At 23.4% G+C, this 17,150-nt stretch overlaps 4 protein-coding genes across 4 annotated transcripts; all 4 read right to left on the bottom strand. All coding sequences in view use genetic code 6, as the record gives it.

Moving 5' to 3' along the window:
* Positions 1-145: 145 nt before the first annotated feature.
* On the bottom strand, positions 146-2,626 carry TTHERM_00354920 (amidase; the record flags this gene model as incomplete). The annotated part of the gene is made up of 3 exons (XM_001010390.3): positions 146-1,005; positions 1,284-1,487; positions 1,738-2,626. 3 exons carry the CDS (start codon positions 2,624-2,626, stop codon positions 146-148), a joined length of 1,953 nt encoding a protein of 650 aa, XP_001010390.2.
* Positions 2,627-3,582: 956 nt separating this feature from the next.
* Positions 3,583-6,606, bottom strand: TTHERM_00354910 (endo-1,4-beta-xylanase xylA, putative; the record flags this gene model as incomplete). The annotated part of the gene is made up of 1 exon (XM_001010389.2): positions 3,583-6,606. Exon 1 carries the CDS (start codon positions 6,472-6,474, stop codon positions 3,583-3,585), a length of 2,892 nt encoding a protein of 963 aa, XP_001010389.2. The 5' UTR covers positions 6,475-6,606.
* A 242-nt stretch (positions 6,607-6,848) lies between these two features.
* TTHERM_00354900 (tetratricopeptide repeat protein) lies at positions 6,849-12,098 on the bottom strand (the record flags this gene model as incomplete). The annotated part of the gene is made up of 3 exons (XM_001010388.2): positions 6,849-6,892; positions 6,948-10,553; positions 10,670-12,098. 3 exons carry the CDS (start codon positions 12,096-12,098, stop codon positions 6,849-6,851), a joined length of 5,079 nt encoding a protein of 1,692 aa, XP_001010388.2.
* A 996-nt stretch (positions 12,099-13,094) lies between these two features.
* Positions 13,095-17,087, bottom strand: TTHERM_00354890 (hypothetical protein; the record flags this gene model as incomplete). Its single annotated transcript, XM_001010387.2, has 1 exon — positions 13,095-17,087. The coding sequence occupies exon 1, from the start codon at positions 17,013-17,015 to the stop codon at positions 13,095-13,097; it is 3,921 nt and encodes a 1,306-aa protein (XP_001010387.2). The 5' UTR covers positions 17,016-17,087.
* Between the last annotated feature and the right edge of the window lie 63 nt (positions 17,088-17,150).

Here is a 17,150-nt window from a genome sequence, read left to right as displayed (position 1 = left end):
ACCTATTTTTACACTAAAATGAAGAAAGAAAAAATTCAAATTATAAATTGATCATAAAGTACACCATCACATACATAAACAAACATTATTATAAAAAATACATCAATTTTAATTTTTTAATATATGTAATCCTTAATCCGTCATGTCACCCGCTTAGATTACAATTATATTTGAATAATTAACTAATCTCCTTCATAATTTTCAAACATACTTCATCTTTCCATGTATTTGCTGATACTTGTAAACCAACAGGAATGCCAGTGCTTTGCTAAATACTCTAGCGAATAATTTGAGTATATTTATCTTAATATTAATCTTTGTATTTAACAGGATCAGCTTCTTCTGCAGTAACATTTCTGATTGGGATGACACCTGATGGTTAATCTAGAATGTTTGGAATTCCAGCTAATCCTAAGAATTGCAGTAAATCTCCTCCTGAATTGTGGGGTATTGCTGTAAATGGAGTTACAGGACTGATAATTATATCAATTTTATTGTCTCTTATATATTGTTGCATTTGTTTTTTGTATGCCTCTAATTTTATCTATTCGGTAGCATGAGTAATAAAGTCGTTTGTCTTTGCTAATTTAATAAACTGAGCCTCCCTATAAAGCCCTTTCAATTCTAACAATTTAATCTTCAAGTCGTTAATCATTTGTGGTGTAAATTTTATATTGAGGAATAGTTTATGAATATCTAATGGCTCATCACCTCTAAGCATCTTAAATATAATCAGCTATACACCAGGGGTAGCAAGAAGCTTTTGTATCTAAATAGACATTTCATCGATAGGAAGACCTTCCATTTCATGAATTTAACAGCCTAAAGATTTTAGTTTTTCAATAGTCTCATTTAGCGCGTTATCTATAGCTGCAACATTTGGGACGCTATTCAATCTTCTAATTACTCCAATTTTCACATTTTGCAAACTAGTTTCTTCAAAGAGCTTTTCATTCCAAAACAATGGAGGAGAATCATCATCAATTTTATTAAAATTGCCCAAAACTTTAAATCAATTAAAAAAAAACATCAACAAATTGAACAAACTATCAGCCATAAAAATAGAAAATAAAATACTTAATAAAAGAGTATTCTTAAACTGTTTTTTTTTTTCAAATAAGAGAAAGTTCGATTATTATAATAGGTAATAAAAGAGTTTTTATTAAATTATGTTTTTTTTAAAAAAGAGAAAGTTGAAAAAAAAAGATAGATAATATTTTCAATAAATTTTGAAAAAATTAGAAGATGAACTATTTTAAACATAATTTCTAAAATTCCCCCACCTATTTTTTCGATTTCGATTATATCTTCTACAAATTAAGACATTGGTCCAATACTAGTTTGTATATCTTTAAAGCCCCCTAATTCTGTTCCTGTCAAACCCAATCTTCCTTTTAAACTTATTCTTTTGCCTGTTCCTTTAAAAGAATGTACACCACAGAAAGCAGCAGGTATTCTTGCAGACCCAAGAGAATCGCTACCAATACCTATTTATTTTTATATATAATAAAGCAGATTAATATTTTCAGATCTATCATCAAGCTTTATCATTTTTATTTATTTATCTACCAAAAACTAATAATAGGACATTAATTTACTATCTGAAACAATGATTAAATATTTTCATTTATTATTAAGCTTATTTTTTAATCTTATTTTCATAGAAAATATTCCTTGTAAAATTTAACATAAAGATTTACATTTTTTATAAATCTATAGTAAAATTAATTAAATTACCAAAGGCTGAAATGCGAGTAGCTTAAGCTCCACCTTCTCCTCCTGATGAGCCCCCTACAGTCAGATTTTTATTAAAGGGGTTCAAAGAGTGTCCATAGAGATTGTTATTAGACTCAATAGCAAAAAGACCTTGAGGAACATTTGTATTGGCGAATGGGATAGCACCTTATTCTCTTAGCAGTTGGACAAAGGCGCAATCTACATTCTCAACAGGTCTTTATGCAAATTAAACATATCCACAAGAGGAAAGTAGGCCTTTTGTTTTTAAATGCTCCTTTACAGTGATTGGTACACCAAAGAACACAGGTAGAGATGATTTATCCTAAGTAGATCTAAAGATCTCATCTTTTTGTTAGGCCAAACTCAAGTTAGTTTCTACATCAATATCACAAATAAGATTATGTTCAACTCCGATGGTTGATGCTCTATAGGCATAAGTTATAAAAACTTCTTCGCATGTAAATTTGCCATCCTTTATATCTTTAGCAAGCTGAACTGCAGAAACAGATATTATTTGCTCTTACTTTTCTTGAGATACATTTTTAATCAATTTCTTGGCTAAATCAATTTATTTATCTCTCTTTTAATAGAATTATTGCTTGATGGCATTTAGTTATGATTTACTAAGATAATCTTTCCTTAATGCTAAATAGGGTGTTAAAGTCCTTTTGCCAATGAAGAGGGCTAGAGCAGCTAAGCCAACATAGATCTTGTTGCTATAAAGCTACTAATATAGAGAAGATTCTGTGAATTTTGTAATATAATCCATACTTTTAAGCTTGGTAAAGTTGTCAAAAATAAGTCTAAGATTGCTATTAATTAATTTAATTGATCTTTGGAAATCAAAAGCCGCATTTAAAGATCCGTCAAAACTTACTTGCTAATCCATGCGATAAATAAGTGTTATTATTGATTGTCATATCTATTAGATATAAATCTTATTTTGTAAGATTCTAGATTATTACAGCCTTCTTACAATTTATTTTATTAAATTCTGATAATAAAATTTAACTATTGCATCTGATATGTATAAAAAAATCAATATAATACCACCGAAAAAGGAATTTATAAATAAAATAAAAATACTATTCAATTATTTTTATATTTTTAAAGTAGATAATCTAATAAACAAGTATTTTTAGTTTTTCTTTTATCAAACTTTAAACCTTTTAATTACATTAACAAAATCCCTCAAAGAGAAATCTTTTACAGTTCTAAAATTAAATAAATAGAATTGTAATTTATATCAAGTAATATTTTTACATATATTTTAATATTTTTTCAAAAAATAATCAATTTAAATCTTAAAAACTAACTAAAATAATTCTTATTTTCACATTTTAAATGTTTATTTTGAGGTTAATCAATTAAATTAAATTAAGATTTTACTTCAAACAATTTATTCCAGGAAGTAACTAAATTTTTATAATAAATACTTTAAAAAGTTTTCTTAGCACATTACCAACCAGAAATTTTTAGGTTAAAAAAGTAATAATAAAAATTAACCAAAATAATTTCTTTTTAAATTTTAATTTATATAATTCTTATCTCTTATACAATAAATATTGATTTATTAAAATAAATATTTAACAAAAAATCATTTCAAATAATTTTTTTTATAGCACACTTTCAGTTTTTATATTATCAATTATAAATTTTCAATAATCCTAATTCAGAAAATAATTATATTTGAGTTTTAATAAGTCTAACATCTAGATAATAATTCAACCCTTTTATTTAATTATTTATTGATTATTCATTTCGTATTAATTTTTTAGCTAATAAAATAAATATATAATTAATTTATTACCTTTAGAGTTTCTTATGTCTTCCATTTTATTCTTTTCATTGTCTAGGATCCTTCTAAATGATTGAATCTTTTAAATTTTATTATTCTTAATTAGCAGATTTACTATCCTTTATAACTTTAGTTCCTTAATTTAAATTATTATAAGCAGTTTCAATTTTGTTTAATTTAGATTCTTTGCCTTGATCTTCTTGATTTACTTGCATTTATTCATTTTTTGGTTTTAATGACTAAACAAGAATTTTATTATCAGTATTTGATGAAGAACTTTAAATTTAAAGCTATGATGAATTTTATTAATTATCCTAACTATTTTTGTCTTTAAATTAAGCTATCTCTAACTCTTTAATAGAGGGCATTCTTTCATTAGATAGTTTAAGGCATCTCTCTCCAATTACAGGAGGAAGAGTGCTACTGATGTTAACCTTTCTTTAGATTAACTTTTTTTAGGCTTCAATATCCTTTAAAAGTAATTGCTATCCTTATTCTTGAGGAATTCTATCACTCAAAAATTTGAATAAATTTTCTTCATTTTTTGGAAATAAAATATTTTTTTGCTAAGATTACTAAATTATTTTCTCACTTGAGGATTTATTTGGAAAATTTGGACTTAAAGGTGCTATACTATTAGATTGTTGAGATTAATCTGATTATTATTTCTATTGAGAGAAGTTAAATAATAATTATTACTTTAAATTTTAGTTTATGTAATAACTGTTGTTCGAGAATTAAGCTGTAAGAGCCAAATCTTTTTAATTTATTTGACTTTACTAAAAGGTTTCATTCTAAAAAGATTTGCTTGAGTTATTCTTTTCAGGATCAAATTAATCAGTGTGTAACTAACCTTAAAATTTAGAAGGCTGATTATTCCTTTACTCAGAATTGTCCAGAACTTTTTTATTTTAATTAAAATTTTTCTGAATCGAATAATTTTAGTTATTGTTTTAATTAACAAATTTTTCTTTTTCTAATTAAAGGTTTTAGCTTATTTCTTTTTATTAATTATTTTAAGTTTCGGTATGCTATAATCCTTTATCTTGCTAAACATCAATTGATTAAACCAATTTAGAAACTATTTCATCTATTTAGTCATTATTTTCTTCTTATTTGGAAAATGAACTTATATTCTTCTGTATATTTAATATTAAATGTTAAGAGTATGTTAATTTATCATCTGAAAGATCATAATCATTTTGTTAAGTCTAGTTTTAATATACTTCATTCAGCATTTTCATTTATGTTGGCACAGTTAAATTTTTGTTTAAGCTTCTCTACTTTTATTTTTTTGAGCTGTTATTATTGCTTTCCTCTACTTAGAAATCGTAATAAAATTCTTGAATGTTTTATAAAGAAATTTGATTTTGTTATTATTTTTCTAATTCTGTGGGTTCATTTTCAGGTGCTCTAACTAGCAATGTGTACTACTTTTAGTTGTCACTTGATCTCAAATTAGTTTAATTATTCTTTATAATTTAATTTGATTACTCTCTTTAACATAAATAAGTATTTTGTTAATTTTCAAGTACTTTTTCTGTTTATTAGTTTAATTTAATTTCTTTTTGAATATTTTGGTTAAGTTCTTTCTTTTTTATTGCCTGTTTTTTACGGAAAAGTCTTTAAATTTTAAGAATTACACTTAAGTTTTTTAAGAAGTTAGTCAACTGATCTTCTTTATGCCCTAAATCAAAGGAATTTTTTTAATTTATTTAATCTTTACTTTTTTATGGTATTTTATTATCATTATTTTAATTTTATAGGATTGTTAATTTTTATTATATCGGTTATTATTATTAGTTATTTTAGTTATTTTTGGTTATATTTTGCAGTATCTTAGCTTATCTTTTTCTGAAAAGTCTTTATATCTTGATAATAATAGCTAAATCGCTAAAAAAATTAGTTTTATAGCCATCTTTTTTAACTTAATTATTATTTTTATTTTCTAATTACTAGTCATTTTGAGTTTACATAATCAATTCTTATTTTTTTCTTGATTATCTTTAACGGAAAAGTCTTTGAATCTTTATTATTATACTTAAATCTTTAAAAAAATTTATTTTTTAGCCTGTTTTATTAATTGAGTCAGTTATATTCTTGCTATTTTTATTTAATATAGGTTAATTTTATTATTCGTTATTTTAGTTATTTTGGTTTTTATTTTGCAATATCTTAGCTTATCTTTTTCTGAAAAGCCTTTATATTTTGATAATAAAAGCTAAATCGCTAAAAAAATTAGTTTTATAGCCATCTTTTTTAACCTAATTGTTCGTTTTATTCTCTAATTACTAGTCATTTTGATTTTACCTTATCAATTCTTATTTTTTTCTTGATTATCTTTAACGGAACAGTCTTTGAATCTTAATTATTATAGATAAATCATTAAAGAAATTTCTTTTTTAAGCTTACTCCTGACTTAAATTAGTATTTAAGATATTGTTCATATTTTTATTTAGATTTGCGAATTGTTATTCTTTGTTTTAATTTTTTTGGTTTTTCTCTTCCTGTTTTTTAGCTTATTTTTTTCTGAAAAGTCTTTGTATCTTAATAATTATTGCTAAATCGCTAAAAAAATTTGTTTTTTAGCCATCCATTTGAACCTATTTATTTTATATAGGAGTTTTTGGTTCTTTATTTTCCATATTTAGATTTAATACTTTCTGTTTTGTTAATTATTTTTTACGGAAAAGTCTTTATATCTTGATTATTATGCTTAAATCTTTAAAAAAATTTTATTTATAAACCTATCTCTGAGTTTAAAGAGTAGAATCTATTTAATTATTGGTATTTTTGCTTTGGATGATTTTGTTTAGCTCTTTCTATTTTCTTGATAACCTTTAGCGGAACAGTCTCTATATCTTAATGATTACACTCAAATCTTTAAAAAAATTTCTTTTTTAACTTTTTATTTGAACTTGTTCATTATTTATTGGCATTGTGGAAATATTATTCTATTTTTCTTGATTTAATTCTTTTTGTTTTCTAACTTATCGCTACCTAAAAAGTCTTTGAAGTTTAATGATTACATTTAAATTTTTAAAAAATTTTATCAAAGAATCTTCTTTCTGACTTAAATAATTAGATTTATTATTTTTATTATTTCTACTTTAATTAGGTAATGTTTGATTAATAGCTTCATTTGTTTAGTTTAATTTTATCTGTTTACTTGCCTATCTTTTTCTGAAAAGCCTTTATATTTTTATGATTAAACATAAATCTTTAAAAAAATCTATTTTTTAGTCACCTTTTTGAGATTTTTTATTAGTTATACCATTTGTTTACTTTTGCTGTTAAGTTTTATTTTTATCATTCATTTCAATTTTATGTTTTCTAGCTTATCTTTTTCTGAAAAGCCTTTATATTTTTATGATTAAACATAAATCTTTAAAAAAATCTATTTTTTAGTCACCTTTTTGAGATTTTTTATTATTTATACCATTTTTTTACTTTTGCTGTTAAGTTTTATTTTTATCATTCATTTCAATTTTAAGTTTTCTTGCCTATCTTTTTCTGAAATTTCTTTATATTTTTATGATTAAACATAAATCTTTAAAAAAATCTATTTTTTAGTCACCTTTTTGAGATTTTTTATTAGTTATACCATTTGTTTACTATTGCTCCTAAGTTTTATTTTTATCATTTATTTCTATTTTATGTTTTCTTGCCTATCTTTTTCTGAAAAGTCTTTATATTTTTATGATTAAACTTAATTCTTTAAAAAAATTTATTTTTTAGTCACCTTTTTGATCTTTTTTATTAGTTATACCATTTGTTTACTAATGCTCCTAAGTTTTATTTTTATCATTCATTTCAATTTTAAGTTTTCTTGCCTATCTTTTTCTGAAATGTCTTTATATTTTTATGATTAAACATAAATCTTTAAAAAAATCTATTTTTTAGTCACCTTTTTGAGATTTTTTATTAGTTATACCATTTGTTTACTATTGCTCCTAAGTTTTATTTTTATCATTCATTTCAATTTTATGTTTTCTAGCTTACCTTTTTCTGAAAAGTCTTTATATTTTAATGATTAAACTTAATTCTTTAAAAAAATCTATTTTTTAGTCACCTTTTTGAGCTTATTTATTGGCTCCTTAGCTTAAAGGTATTATTTGATCTTTATTTTTTTTTAGCTCTTGTTGTTTTTTTGCTTGTCTTTTGCGAAAAACTCTTTAAATTTTAATAATTACAGTTAAGTTTTTAAAAAAATCTGTCAACTTTCCCTCATTTTAGCCTAAATTATTATTGTTATTATTTAAAGACTTTATTTGTTAGTTGTTTGAATTTTTTAGACTTAAATCTTTCTGTTTTTTAGCTTAATTTTTTTTAAAAATTCTTTAAATTTTAATAATCGTTGCTAAATTTTTTAAAAAGTTATTCTATTGGTTATCTTTCTCATCCTTATTTCGTTAAGTGTTTTTCTAATTGTTTTTTACATTTATCTGGTTTTTGTAGCTAAGAGATTTTCTTAAGAGATATGCTTTAAATTATTATTGAATTTTAACAACTCTATCTTAATCAATTTTCAAATTTTTATTTGTTGTACTATTACAATCAAAATTCAAAATAGTAAATTTTTAATATATTTCATAATTATTATCTTACTGCGAGTTACCCATTTATTGTTAATCATAATTGATCTTTTATCTGTAGAACTTTTAAATTACTACTGCAGCTTCTTTGTGCTTATTTAAATTTTAAACTAGCTATTAGAAAAACTTTTTTTTGAAAAATTCTATTAAAAATCTACCCATTTTTTACTTTTGATTTGCCCAGTTTATAACTTTTTTGTACTTCATCTTCTCATACGCTTTCCAAATTTTCAAGCCTGCAATTTTTTCTTATCGAGTTAAAAATTAAGGAGGATTTTTAAAATTCTACTTGAATTGTTAATTTTCATTTTACATTTCTCCTTTGAAACCTTTTTATTGTTTATTAATTGGGCTCAATTCTTAATTTGCGCTTGTTTTAAAAAATTGACTCTCCAGAGTTCCCTTTTTAGTATATGAACTTCTACTTCTATAAAATCTTTAGCTTTTCTTTAAACTCTGTCCTTCATCGAATGTATTTTTATTTAAATCTTCATTGAATGCGTTTAATTATTCTGATAGTATTGAACTAAACTTATTTTAAGTATTTTTAGGAGATAAGTTGCTAATTGTGTTCGCATTATTTGAATTATCAGAAGAAGGTAAAATTTCTATTCTTTTGACATGATTTACTTTTTCATAAATACTTTTAATGTCCATTTCTATCTTTTTCTACTGCAATTTATTCTCATTTTTTTCTTAATTTTATTTTTGTTCGTTATTCATCTTACTATTTTACTTTGTATTTGTATCAAGCTAAATTTTTTTTGAAGAGGATTGTGCATTTGTGTTGTTTTTAAAGTATTTTTGTTAATTCTGAGCATTTTAAGTCTCCTTTTATGAAACAGGTATTTTTTGAGTTTGCAATTATCTTGGAGATAAATTTTGTGAGATATCTTATGAAAGAGTTATTTTATCTTTAATTTGCCCTTTTAAGTTTCTTTAACTGAAATTATTATCTGATTAATTTTATTTATCAGTTTTATGTTGTTGTTATTATTTACTTGGTACCTACTAAGACAAAGAACTAATTTCTTCAAAACTATTTTCAAGGTCAAAATCATCAACATAAATTTCCTCTCCTATATCATTCTCATTAGTTTTTTGTTAAGATTTAACAGTTATTTACTATTAAAGCGAATTAATTTAATTTACTTGATTTTAAATAGGATATATATTTTTTTATGAGTTTGTTTATTCGGTTGCTTAAACGTCCTATTATTGAGAATAATTACTCAAATCGCTCTTTTGCTAAAGGAATATAATACTGCTAAAGGGAGTTTTCGAAATCAAAATAATGTTTTAATCTTTGTAACTTATCAAAACTTAACATTAGTCACAATTTTGATTCTAATAAACTAAATAGTTTTTATGTTAATCAATAAATAAATTCTCAGAAATTTTATTGCATATTCTTATTAAGAGATTTTATAATTATGTAGGTTCTATTTTTAAAAATTGATTATCGCTAGCATCAATAGTATGCTGATATTGGTTTAAGTTCATTTAAAATAGAGCTTATATTATCATAGTGTTATAGTTAAGGTAAAACTTCAAATCACCCTAGTTATGATTTTATTGTTAGCTAAAATCTTTTAAAGTTGTGTTATTTAACTCTAAGAGCAATTTTATATCATAATTAGAAGAGTGGAGAGAATACAAATACTGAGAGTTATTTGTATCGCAGTTATTTAATACTTCTTGTATGTTTAATGGAGCATCCTAAATACCTTCAAAGTTGATAACAGTTTTTTAATTAATTCTTGAAGGTGTTGCATTTAGGCTTCTATTAATTCCAATATGCATAGATTGAGGTCTTAATCTTCTGTTTTTTAGAAACAAGTTTTAATCTTTATTAGCATTGTATGCTAAGTTAAAAGTTTTTTTTTATTATATATTCAGATTCTAAGGCTAGTTGTTTTACAAAATATGACATTTTAATTATTATTCGATTTTTTTCATCTTTAAAAAGGCATCTTAAAACTAAACTTTCAAAGTGTCAAGAACATTATCTTTCAAATCTAATTGATGATTTTGTAAGTAATTATTTTTTCTATTCTTTGATTATAATTTATATTAATTTGGGCTGATTTGCAACTTGCTGAAAAAATTTTTGCTACTCAAAGATTTAATTTCTTATAAATTTGTAAAGTATGGAGAATTTATTGTTTTAAATATGCTCTAAGCTTTACTTCTGTTACTTGGAGAATTTCTAGCAGTATGTGATAACTAATTCTTATTGCGATTAGTCTCAATTGAATTTTTAGTTGAACTTGGACGATTCTCAAGACTGAGTAACCTTGTTCTAGTTGATTAATTAATATTTAAAGAATCTTATTCTCTTTAGCTTCTGTAGCTTCTTGCAGAAGGAGAAGTTATTTAAGAATCAAAATCTTTATTTTCATGTTTTTTAGAGATTATTTAAGCTATTTATTAAAATATTTTTTTAGTCTAATTCAAATTTTGTACTCATTTAAAAATTAAAGAAAATTTATGTAAAATAATTTGAAATTAAATTAATAATGCATGATAAATTTATTACAGATTCCTAAATAGTCTAAAGCAAGTTCGCTTTTGTCGGAAGGAGCACTTACTTGTGTTTTACAAATACTTTTAGAGCTTCTCCTCATAAATGATTATTCAGGTCTTTATGCAGAACTAGTATTCTTATAAAACGAAACTGAATTTGGAGATGACTGAACATTAAATTTCGATGATTAGGTATACAATTTGCTAGAAGGACTAGTAATTGAACTTATTTATGTATTATTTTTTAAAAAGCTAGAGCTATTTTTCATGGAGATCTAATTATCCAATATTGAGTTCTTAGATAAACTATTTATTTATATTTAAATAGTAGTAGATTTATTAGGAGACAAATGTAATTTCTTTTCCAGCTAAAGTTTATTAGTATTTAATTTAGGTCTTGCTATATTCTGACTTGAATAGGCAGCAAGATTTCTCACTTTGAATGGAGAAGAAGGGAATTTCTACTTTGTTTACTATTATTTTTTTGTTTAAAAGACTTATATCTTTGAATATCTCTAAGAAAACTGTGAAAACTCTTGTATACAAGAAAGTGTTAATTAATTTTAAGAACCTAAATTCTACTAAGCAACATCCACAGCTTTTTCATAATTATGCAATGCTTCTTCAAAATTTTAAAAGTGCTCTTCTTCATTAGCTAAAGTTTTATAGCATAGAATAAGATTAATGACCTTCGACTCACGCTAGCTTTGTTGTTCAGTTATCTACTCAGTTTCTATTAGATAATCATCATACTTACTGTTTTCATATTTACTTTACAATTCATTATTTTGAATCGGTTTTATGATACCAATCAATTCAAATTAAGATTCAGCTAGGGCTTTTCTAGCGAATTCAATAGATTTTATATGAGCTCCTATCTGAGAGTGTATTATTGCTAAGTTCAGGTAAACATTGCTTAAGTAGGATTTTACATCATGTTCAAACATAATTTTAAGAGCCTCATTAAACATGTCTAAGCTCTTTGATAATTTGCCTTTTTTCCTATAGCATACTCCTATATTACTGAGGGTAATAATTCTCATAAGAGGATCTGAACCTTCATGATTCGTCCATGTTAAGCATTTTTCCAGTATTAGCATAGAATTTTAAACTTCTCCATTATTCATATATTTTAATGCTTAATTATTCAATAAAGTAACTGCCTAAACAAATATGGAGTTCAGATTTGCTTTGCTTTTTTATGCTTAAATATTTTGTATTACCCATCCTAATTTCTATATTCCACTTTAAAGCAAGCCCAATTTAAAATCAACGTCGCTATTTTTGATATAATCGCGATATTATGATAGAATTTAATCATTTGGATCATAAGTGATCTCTTAAATATCATGCTATATAGGCAAAACCAAATCATTTTTTTAATAATAGTCCATTTCTATTTGATTTTGAATTGGATTAGAGCATTAAATATTCCTAATCATCTACCTTATAACTATAAATACCTCTTACTTCTACCTTTTACCTGGATATTCTAAATCTCTGTGGTTATTTTCAAAATTTAATGTTTGTTGTTTTTTTGCGTTAAGTAAATTTATTTATTTAATTAATTAGTTCCTTGCTGTTTACTTTAATTAAAAAATATTCAGTATATATTTATTAATAACAAACTTTCTAAATAATTAACATATATTCGATTTTGTTTATTATTTATTCAGTCTTAGAGATATTTATAATGCTAGCTATTTTATTTTATTTTTAATTACTAATTGATGCTTAATCTAAATCCTCAATTCTTCACATTTTTATAACTTATTTAAAAAATAAGTCTGTTTGTTTGTTTATTTGTCTGCCTCCCTTTTGCAAAATAATTAATTTAAAATAAAATAATTCGATTTTAAATGACCGTATTTCTATTAATAAAATATATATAAGAAATTAAAAGCAATTTTTTAAATAAAAATTTATAAATCTTATATTTTATTAATTTGCTTTAAAAATATTCATTTAAAAAAACTTTTTTGTTTTGTCTAAATTCGATAGCAATGAATGATAAGAATTTTTAAGCTCCAGTCTATTTTGAATAAAATAATATTTTTTTATTTGATAATTTTCTCAAATTTTTTTCTAAACTAATAAATAAATAATCTTCTCAAACTAAATATTTCAAAATGACAATTTTCATTATACTTTTTTTTATAAGTTGACATTTTTTCATAATATTTGGAAAAGTCATATTTTGAAAAAAATGAAATATTTCAAAATTTTGTTAAAGTATAAGATTGAAAAATTAAAATGAGTTCGTTGTCTTACTATAAAATAAATATATCTTAGAAAATTTAAATGTGAATCAATTTAATGAATTTTTAAAATAAAATTTTAATCTTAAATTAGAAACATGAAAATAAAGATTGTCTTATAAACTTTCAATCAATTTTATAATAAATTATATAACAAAATTAATATTAAATTCTTAAGATTCAAATATTCTTTTGTTCTTCTTTATCACACTAGCCATTTTTATTAGAATTAAATGAAGAATCCAAAAATGATGGTACCTGATAATAAGATATAAAATTTAAATTTTTTTGAGATGAAGTTACTAAATTCTCGCCAAAATCTTCAAATTTTTTACTTGAGTCTGATAGTTTTATTTTTTCTTAGTCATACAAATTAATTATTTTAGATTTATCTGAAAATTGTTCTGTGTCTAATCGTTTTTTAGTTGAATTTTATTTAGGAGTTTATATTTTTTGTGTTGGTTGTTCGGATTCAATATTTTAAGGCGATTCATTCTTTTTATCCTTGTTTTATTTTGCATTTTCAGAAGAAAGTAATTCAGTTTATTAAATGCGTTGCTAAATTTATATAGGATTCTATTTAATTTTAGGTGGAAAATTTTATTTGTTTATTTAGGTATTCAGCTGATCATAATTAATTGGAGATTATACTTTTGATCCTTCATAGTTAAAGCAATCTTCTATTATTTATTTTTTTTAATTTTGGTTGTGTTAATTTTTAGGATATATTTTAGTAAAGAATGAGCAAACTACCTATTTATTTGCTTAGTTTTCATAAATGCTATTTGTTTTAGTTTTATTACTGATTTCTAATTAATTATTATTTTGGTGGTTTCTATTTATAGCTACTGATGCGCTTCTGTGCTTATTCACTTTGAAGCTACTAAATTCTTTAGCTTATTCCTAATTTATAATTATGCTATTTTAAGAATCTTTGCAAATTAAGAAAAATTATAAATCATCTTAAGGTATTTCTAGAATTTTAAATAGGTTTTTAATATTATTATTTTAGTTTAAATTATTAAAAATAAGTTAATTACTATTTGCTTCAATCAATAAAAAGCAAACAATTTTTTCGCATATTTATTGTAAAATAAATCCCTTATTTGTTGTGATAACTTAGTTTAAAGAAAACAAGTTATCAATTTGCAAGAAGTAGCAATTAATTTTTCTTGAATCATAATTATTTTTATTTTATTATAAATTTTATTTTTCCTGCTCATTTTAAAAGGCCATTTAATCATTCAAAAGACATTATACTGTTATTATCTTAGAGACTTTATTCAAATAAAATTTCAGCTATCCCTCTACTTCTTCACAATTATTTATTTCAGCTGAATCTTTAGCTTAAATTTATTTTATTTTAATTTAATTTGTTTCAAAAATAAGCTCCTATGCGTTTTTATCCTGCAAACTATGAGGAGAATCTTAATAGATTTCAAGGTTTTTAACTCTGGAGGTATTGATTGAATAAGATTTTTTTCTTTAAAGTTCATTTGCTTTATCCTAATTAGGAAAATACTATATTGAATTTGAGTGGTTTGAAGTAGTTATTGTTGTAGAGCAGTGGTCATTAACATTATTCTAGTTACTAGTCTAATCTTCAGTTTTAAGCTTAGTTTATAGCTGCTAGTAGAGCAACTCTTTTTAATCATAGTTTATTTTTTTCTAGCGTATTTAGTTCTTAGAAAAAATATTTTGATTTGGTAGAATTATTAAATTCTTTTTAATTTAACTAGATTAAATTTCATTTGAATCTTCAATGTTATTTTAAAAATATCCCTATACGAACATAGCTGGAACTGCACTATCACAGTATAAAGGAGATTTTTTATTACTAAAATTTTCCACATTAAATATTTTCTATTAATTTATTTGCTATTCCCTCGAAGGAGTTTGATTTTTCCTGAGAAAGTTAATTTACTAACATTACTAGTTAACTGTAGTCCAGTTTGTTTTAATTTAATCTACAAATGTTTGTAAGTATGATTTGGTTAAATAATTCTTTCGTGGCGATACAATATTATTCTTTAAAAAAGATCCTAACTGGTTGCTTCTTGCAGTTTATATTTCTATTTAAGGCTAAGCTGTTTATTAGGTTTACAAAGCAATTTTACTCTCAATCATATTTTTAATTTTTTCTGATTTGATTATATCAATGCTTGGACTTTTTTATCTTGTTGTTAAACTAAGACTTTTACCTGATCTCAAACGAGGTGGTGGATAGTTAGAGAATCCTTCATTAAAAAGACTTGTGCTACTACCTTATTATTTTATTGTTTATTCATTTTATTGTTAAGATTCCTCTATTGTTTAACATTCTTTGTATTTTCTTTTTTCATTAGATGGAGATAACAATAAATTTCTTAATTACTCACAGTCACCTTCGAATATAGAAATATTATTTTCTTACAACTTTCTGCTTATAAATGAAGACATAAAAGGATGTTTTTTGCTTTAGAAATTTTAATTTTTTGTTGTAGCAGCAGTTGTTGAACTTGTAAGCATCGAAGATTATGTTGGTAAAGTGTAATTTGTTTGAGTAACTTTTAAATTATAAGGAAGACTTTCTAAATTAAGCTTTTTCTAGCGCACTACTACAACATTTTTTCTTTTTGCAGTCTCTTCGCTTCTATTCCTAAAATTTATGCTTGTCCTAGATGTCACAGATTGGCAAGGAATAATCCTCTCATTGTAAGGTGACTTTGAGAGAATGTTAATTGGTGAGTTTCTTCTTGGAGAAAATAAATTTTCATGCTAGCTTACTTTTTATTATGCGAACTATTAGCTAAGTTATTAGCCATATTTTTATCTTTTTTCTTTGAGATCCTTTTATAAAATCGGTTTTATATTTAAATGCTTAAATTAATTAATTAAATTCTATTTCTTTTTTAACTAAAACTCTACTTATCTTTTTTGGAAATTAATAAATTTTTAAAGCTGCTTTTCAGAAGCTGGGTGATCTATTCCTAATTTTTCTTAAGCAATAGATACTGCTTTCTAATGTAATTTGAAAGATTCATCGAAATTCTCAAAGTGTTCTTCTTCTTATGCTTAAATTTCATAGCAACGAATTAAATTTATTAATTTTATTTCATTCCAAAAATAAAATGATTCTTCGCTTAAATAAAGATTTTCTTCATTTTTGAAATTATTTTAATTTTTAATTTCTAAACCTTGCTCTTTAACTTATTCCTTTTTCTCTAGTTATCCTTTATAAATTGATAAATTATTAGCGCTTTGTATGTTATTGTTCTGATTTTGAAGACCTTATTATAATTAAATTAATAGTCTACCTTTTTGTATGCTAACTGCTACTTCTTCAGAATTCATTTCCTTTTTACAATATTCAAGAGCTTTCTTTGAAAATTCAAAAGCTTTTACATGCTATCCTACCTAGCTATTCAACTAGGCTAAATAAAAGTAAACTTCACCACACTTTTCAATTAAATTTTTGCTCATAATCAAGCTTAGCGCATCAATTAAAGTCTCCATACTTAAAAAGATTTTTTATTGCAATCTATAAAATTTACCTAGATTTATCAAAGTTTTAATCTTCATAAGAGACTCATATTCATAAATTTGAGTCCAAATTTAGCACTTGCTAATAAGGATTTAAGCTAATTACAAATATAAAGACTAATCACTGACATTATCTTGTTTAAATACAGATAATCTAAGATATTGATCTATTTATTTATTGCAATTACTTAATACTTCTACATATAATTATTTTTAATTTTCATATAAAATATTATCTTTGCTACTAATAAGAATATAATCAAGCTGACTTATAGAAATTTAAAGTTAATTCTAGTCAAAGTTAAATTTAATGTCTGAAACTTGGTTTTTTAATGATTAATAAGAGATTAAATTAGGAATAAGTCCTTTTTAATCACCTTTGTTCTTTTTTAAATCACTTTTAAAACCACTTAAGATGTCTTAGTTATGATTTTAATTTTATTATTTATTGGTTTATTCCGTATTTTTATTAATGTAGATAATGTTTTTGACATTTTATTGAGATATTTTAAGACTATAGAACTTCTTCATAGCTGCTAGCTAAAGAGATTACTATTCTTTCTCTACGTTATTATTCATATAGTTAATGGTTTTTTTAATATAATATTAATTGATTTGAATTGAATTGATTATAATTTAACAAAAAAGTTTCTATTATAATCAACAATATATTATCTTCTAAATAATCAATTAGTTGTAGATTAAATTAAATAG

Source organism: Tetrahymena thermophila (genome assembly GCF_000189635.1).
Source record: "Tetrahymena thermophila SB210 genomic scaffold scf_8254697, whole genome shotgun sequence".
NCBI lineage: Eukaryota > Ciliophora > Oligohymenophorea > Hymenostomatida > Tetrahymenidae > Tetrahymena > Tetrahymena thermophila.
The sequence above is the reverse complement of the archived record's forward strand: the minus strand, read 5'-3'. Positions and strand labels throughout refer to the sequence as shown.